The sequence below is a fragment of the Orycteropus afer genome, unplaced genomic scaffold (genome assembly GCF_000298275.1).
Source record: "Orycteropus afer afer isolate SDZICR_OR568_19922 unplaced genomic scaffold, OryAfe1.0 scaffold00419, whole genome shotgun sequence".
NCBI lineage: Eukaryota > Metazoa > Chordata > Mammalia > Tubulidentata > Orycteropodidae > Orycteropus > Orycteropus afer.
This window is the reverse complement of record NW_006922006.1, coordinates 103,769-110,399: the sequence shown is the minus strand read 5'-3', so window position 1 is coordinate 110,399 and position 6,631 is coordinate 103,769. Positions and strand designations below refer to the sequence as shown.

The following is a 6,631-nucleotide window of genomic DNA, read 5'->3' as shown; positions in this document are numbered from 1 at the left end:
ATCTTCCTTCCGAGGAGTGGCTGGTGGGTTTGAACCGCCAGCCTTCTGGTTAGCAGTCAAGTGCCTTAGCCACTTGCTACCAGAGCTAGGACTAGAATCTGGTTTTGGGGACTCCCTGTCTACCCATCCCATGACTGGCCCTGTAGGGAACAGACTCACAGAGTCCAGAATCCAGTCAGTCCCCCTATTCTGGGCCCAATTTCCCTTGGTTTGAACTCAGTTTTCCCCTGCCCCACCTGGCTGGAGAAAAGCACCCTCTGGTGACCTAAGGCATTTGACTGCTAACCAGAAGGCTGGCGGTTCAAACCCACACCACTCCTCGGAAGGAAGACTGGACAATCTACTTCCGTAGAGATATTGCCTTTCATCCAAGGAGGGGTCGCTATGAGTTGGATTCAACTCGATGGCAGTGAAATTGGTTTGGTGGTTTTTTGGTGACCTGTTGGGACACAGAAACACTCACATCTGGGACTTCATAGCCTCCTCACAGCGCTGTCACACATGCCATCTCCTCAGTGAGGGGACAGAGGTGGGGAAACACCAGTCCTGTGGGCATGTAAGTCACAGACCAAGGCCTCTCCTGCTCTGCCTCAAGGTCCCATGTCTGTCTCCTAGAGTGAGGTCCATGTGGCTTCCTGGTCCAGCCCTCCCCTCTGCTACTTGTGGGTTCACATTCTTGGTCTGCAGTGTGGGGTGTCTCAGGGGTCATGTCAGATAAGCAAGCAGGCTGGCATCGTAGGTGGTTGAGGCATGGACTCTGGAACCACATTTTCTGGGTTCTGATCACTAGCTGTGTGACCTTGGCCAAGTTTGCTTAACCTCTCTGTGCCTCAGCTTCCTCGCTGGTAAAATGGGGTAAATGATGGAGCCTATTACATAGTTTGTTGGTGGGCTTTGAAGATACCATTTATGTTGTGAGGGGTAGAAACAACTGTGGCTGGTACGAGATGAGCGCTGTATGTGTTAACAATTATAACATATGGATTCCTGACACGTTGAAAGCCTTCAAGTCCATGGGCCATGTCTTTAATTTTTTTTAAGTTTTTATTGTGATTTGGGTACAATTTTCCAAAAAAGAAAAAACTCACTACCGTCGAGTCGGACCTAACTCATAGCAACCCCTCCTTGGGTTTCTGAGGCAGTATCACTAAGGAAGTAGGTTGCCTAATCTTCCTTCTAAGGAGTGGCTGGTGGGTTTGAACCACCAGCCTTCTGGTTAGCGGTCAAATACGTTCAACAGTTCCTACACATTCTGTTTTACAACACTGATTACATCCCCACAGTGTAACAGCTCTCCTCTTACCTCCTCCCTGTGGTTACCCTTTCCTTGTGTCCTTTCCTATGTGTTCTTGCCTCCTTAGCTTTCTCCTGTACAAATGCTGCACTTCTGATCTCCCATGGTTGATTGTTTGAAGGAGAGCATCTCCCTGGAGGTGCAGTTGTTCAGCTTGTTGGCCTTTCTGTTGTTTGGCTGAAAGTTAGCCACAGGAGTGAGTCCAATTCCAGACCCAAACGGTGACTTGGGGCTATAGTCTTGGGGGTTTCACCAGTCTCTCCCAGACCAGTAATCCTGGTCTTTTATATGATTTTGAATTTGGTTCCACATTTTTTCTCCCACCTTACCCAAGATCTCCATTTCTGAGTGGTTAGCAGTGGTAGCTGAGCACCATCTTGTTCTTCTGGTCTCAAGGTGGTGTAGGCTGAAGTTCCTGTGGTCCATTGGTTCCTTGGACTAATTGTTTCCATACATCTTTGATTTTCTTCACTCTCCTTTGCTCTGGACAAGGAAAGACTAATAGTTGCATCTTAGATGGCTGCTTACAAGCTTTTAAGACCCCAGTCCCTACTTACCAAAGTGGGCTGGAGAGCAATGTTTTTGTGTACTGTGTTATGCCAGTTGAGCTTGATGTCCTCCACGGACTGTGTCTTGTTCATAATTGTGCCCCACATAAGGTCCAGCTCAATGAACATTTCCTGAGTGCACACTAAGCAGGTCATAACCAAATACACACTTTCCACAGCACGGGCTCACCCCCGGGGCTGAACTGCCTTCTCGGGCTGTCTGGCTCCCAGAGTCACCAGTGACTTTGGTCTCTACACCTGCCTCCCCACTCCAAGCCCAGCTGAGGAAGTGGGGTGGTGCAGGGGATGGTGCGAGACCCGTCCCCAGGGCCCCGCGTTTTTCTGCTTGGCTCTGTGGGAGGCCTTGCCTTCCTAGGCAGCTGTGCTGACTTCCTCCAGGGAGCCTCTCCGGTTGCTGGGCCGAGGGCAGATATGGGGGAGGCTCTTCGTGCTGTTTACATTTCTCAGGGAAAAGGAGAAGTAGCAGCTGTGAGAGCAATGGCTTCCAAATGCTGGACGGGAATCTGGATGCCTCTGTGTCCTCTTGGGAGATTCCTGGGCCTGCCAGTGGGGGTTCTGACTCGGGCTTTGTTGTTGTTGTTGTTGTTATGTGCCGTCGAGTCGGCCCCGACTCATAGCGACCCCTCCTTGGGTTTCCGAGGCAGTATCACTACGGAAGTAGGATTGCCCAACCTTCCTTCCGAGGAGTGGCTGGTGGGTTTGAACCGCCAGCCTTCTGGTTAGCAGTCAAGTGCTTTAGCCACTATGCTTTAGGTGGTTCTTAAGGAGCTCTGGTGGCACAGTGGTTAAAGCATTTGGCTGCTAACTGGAAGCTTGACAGTTCAAACCTATCAACTGCTCTGTGGCAGAAAGAATTTACAAACTGTTTCAGTATAGATTGCAGCCTCAGAAACCCTATGGGGCAGCTCTTCTCTGTCCTCTAAGGTCATTATGAGTCAGTATCCACTCGATGGCTGTGGGTTTGGTTCTGGGTTTTTTAGGTGGCTCTTTTTTACACCCAGGTTTGAATCTGCTTATTACTTTTTCATTCACTCAGCAAGTATTTATCACGTGCCTGGTAGTGCGAGCTCTGAACTAAACAAAGAAGTCTGGCCTCATAGAGCTGACATTCTAGATGGGGAGATAATAAGCAACAGCCTTGGTTAGAAGAGCATGGGAAAAAAGACAAAACTAGAGCAGGTGCAGGGTTTGGGAGCCCCAGAGTGGCACGGAGCCGTGGGTTTAAAAAATGAAACAAGACTAGACAGTTACCATCAAGTTGATGCCTGCTCCTGGCAACCCCATTGCTGCAAAGTGGAACTGTACCCGCAGGCTTCTCATGGCTGTGGACTTTTGGAAGCAGATTCCTAGGCCTTTCTTCTGCGGTACCTTTGGTGGGGTTAGAACCACCAACTTTTTGGTCGGTAGTCAAGTGCTTAACTGTGTCACCCAGGGACTCCCTGAGTGGTGGGTAGCAGGATTAAATAGAGTGGCCAGAGAAAATCCCATTGGGAAGGTAAGATTTGAGCAAAGCCTAGAGGAGTTAAGGGAAGGAGCCAAGCAGATGTCTGGTGGAAGAGCATTCCAGGCAGAGGGAGCAGCATATGCAAAGGCTCTGAGGCAGGAGCATGCCTGGTGTGTAGGAGGATGAGCTAGAGCACAGTGAAGAGTCGGGGGTTATGAGAGGAAGCCGGAGAGATGAGGGGATGGGGATGGATGTTGGCAGATCATGTAAGGCCACGTAGGCCTTGCCAGGACTTTGACTTTGACTCTGAATGAACCAGGGAGCCATTGCAGGGTTCTGAATGCAGAAGTAACATGGTCCAGCTAACGTTTTGAACATATCTCCTCTGGCTGCTGTGTTAAGAATTTATTGCTTCTTTAGTAGTTTAAGTAGTTTCTGTAAGAAAGGGCAGACCATCCATTGGTGAAGTTTTGGGGCCCAATACTGGCCCACTTTGTCCTGCTTGTCAAAACCATAACATATCTGCTCATTCCTTGCACAGGGTCCCCACCGTCCCAGTGAAGAACTTGAACGGGTCCAGTCCTGTCAACCCTGCGTTGGCAGGTAAGAGAAACCAAATCGTGGGCTGGACTAAGTTAAGAGAGAAAACTGAAAATGAAGTAAATTAACAAAGTAAGGAGAATTTGTAAAGGTGAGAGAATTGTGTCATGAGTTTCCTTGGGAGGGCACGAAGAATGGATGAATAAATGGATGAATTGAAAACAAAGCATGATACAGTGTGGGAACTTAGGGGACAGCCAACCCATGAGATAGCGCCCTCTTCTGGAAAGGACAGTGGTTCAGGGGGAGAGAGGCAATTGGGGAGCATTGGGAGCTACTCTTTCAGCCCCTCCTTACCGTTCCCTGCCCTTCCAGGAATCACTGGGATCCTCATGAGTGCAGCGGGGCTGCCTGTGTGTCTCACCAGGCCACCAAAGCTGGTCCTGCACCCACCCCCCGTCAGCAAGAGTGAAATAAAATCCATCCCAGGGGTTTCCAACACAAGCCGCAAGACCACCAAAAAACAAGCCAAGAAAGGTACTGACCTCCTTATCTTATGGGGTTCTGGACATCAGAAGACTTGGCTCCCAGCCGTGCCTCTTCCTTCTCTACCATGTGTCTTACCTATAGCGTAATCCTCTGCACCTCTGTTTCTGCATCTGCGGAGTGGGTCTGATACTAATACCTATTCTGACACTTACACTAAAGTGTATCTCACATTGAGAAATAAATACATACACAACTACAGAAAGAAAAATAGGAAGCGTTGCACAAATTAAAGGTGGTTGAGGGTCAAGATCACTTTGGAGGTGGGGCCAAAACAAAGCCAGCTTTGCCACTTACAAGTCATATGACCACACAGAGCCTCAGTTTCCTTATGTTTACAGTGGGTTAGGAACGCTCTCAACCAGTGTCCGTCAGACATGCCACGGAATGTATGCAGTACAGCTGGGAAGTAGCCATGATCTTGTGTCTTCCTAACGCTTCCAGATGGTCAGCCCTTCTTTCGGAACCACTCTGTGTGTCCTGTGATCCAGCAACTAAAGGGTCGCTGCCTGTACCTCTGCTGGCACTGCAGGGCCCTCCTGCAGCCCTGTGCCTGGCTGATGGCTCATCAGAGCAAAAGACCCTCTGCTACTGAGTTGATTCCCATATGTGTTATGGGGAGAACTGCTCCATAGTGTTTTGTGGGCTATAATTTTTATGGAAGGAGATTCCCAGGCCCTTTGTTCGTGGTGCCACTGGGTGAGTTTGAACCACCAACCTTTAGTTAGTAGCTGAGAGCAAACTGTTTGCACCAGTCTGGTTGCTGGTATTGGTTAAGTGTTATGACCACCACCCTTAAACAGCCCACCTTGCAAGGTTATTGTGAGGTTTAAATCAGATGATGTACATAGTGTACTTATCCAGGGTCTGGCACATAGTAGGCTCTCAATTACTAGAAGCTTGATTCTTCTCAGAGAAGTGGGACAGGGGGAGAGAAGGGCCTGCATCTCAGCTCTTGGCTGCTGCCTGATCCATGTCCCCAAACGCGTGTCCTACTTTTCCCGGCCAGCAGAATGGCCCACTTAAATGAACTTAAATGCAGTCAGCTCACTCATAGTGTGAGCAGAAATGGCAGGAGTTTATGCATGTCCACTCTTGTTACTGTGCACGTATAGGGCCCTTACCTGGCACAGTGCTAAATGTAACCACTGACTCACCACAGCAACTCTCTGAGGTAGGTGCCATTGCTATTTACCAGTTTACAGGGAAGAAAATGGGAGTGTAGAGAGGTTGAGAGTAAACCAGGGTGGCATTGACCTTTTTTCCTTCTGTGCTTCCTTGAAGTCCCTGAGTAGTGTGAACAGGGTGGTAACTGAAATGTTAGCAGTTCAAACCCACCTGGTGGCACCCTGGAAGAAAGGCCTGGTGACCTGTTTCTGTAAGAATCACAGCCAAGAAAAGCCCCTGAAAGCATTTCTACTCTGTGACACTTGGAGTTGTGAGTCAGAACTGACCTGATGGGTTTGGTTTGGGTTGGTGCCTCTTTGGAGGCAATCCTCTCTCTCCAGGCCAAGTTCCCAAAGAAATTCCCTGTCATTGCACCCTGGCAGCCCGCTCACCCTTCCCTGCTGTGGGCTGTGTCCACTGGCAATGACAGCATCATCAACAGCCAAAGGGGACTGTCCTGAAGCTGTGGGTCATGACTTCCTGGTTTCCCATAAAAAACATAATCTTATTTCGACACCACATTATGGAATGGGACAGAACCGAGGATATCGTTAAATGAATGCAGTAAGAATACCTAACATGTATTTAGTGTTTAACAAGCTGCAAGGTGCTTTCATCTCTGCTAATCTAAACGTTGGCGGTCCAGTCTGAGGACGAGTGGCCTGGCAATATGTTTCTGTAAAGGCTACAGCTAAGGGCACCCTGTGGAGCTCGGACGGGGTTGCCAGGAGTCAGAATCGAGTCAGGGGCAGTGGGTTTGGCTTTTGTGGGTTCATTGCTCTTATCTGACTGGATCCTTTGGGCTAGTTCAGGCTCTTCAGTTATAGGGAAGAAAAATCCACTCAAATGGTCTCAGTGAAATGACCTCCTGTTAAAAAAACAGGCAGGAGGACATTGGGAAACACCTGTAGGAGGTAAAGGTGGGTGTGACACCTTCCACCTCCTCAGACCACCTTGCTCTTCAACCTCCCACATTTCTTTCAAAAATGTAAATCAGTTGCAGAATGAACCCCTAGGGCCTTTCATATTCTGGATTCTTTGCATTCCTGCTTTGAAATTGGCTAATAACTT

General features: G+C 48.9%; 1 protein-coding gene across 1 annotated transcript in view; it reads left to right on the top strand.

Annotated features, from left to right (window-relative positions):
* Positions 1 to 6,631, top strand: part of DTX4 (deltex E3 ubiquitin ligase 4) — a 39,331-nt gene that overhangs the window by 17,977 nt on the left and 14,723 nt on the right. Inside the window, exons 3-4 of the mRNA XM_007953841.2 lie at positions 3,849 to 3,910; positions 4,223 to 4,384. Coding sequence (XP_007952032.1) covers positions 3,849 to 3,910; positions 4,223 to 4,384 — 224 coding nt within the window. The remainder of the gene's footprint in view (positions 1 to 3,848; positions 3,911 to 4,222; positions 4,385 to 6,631) is intronic.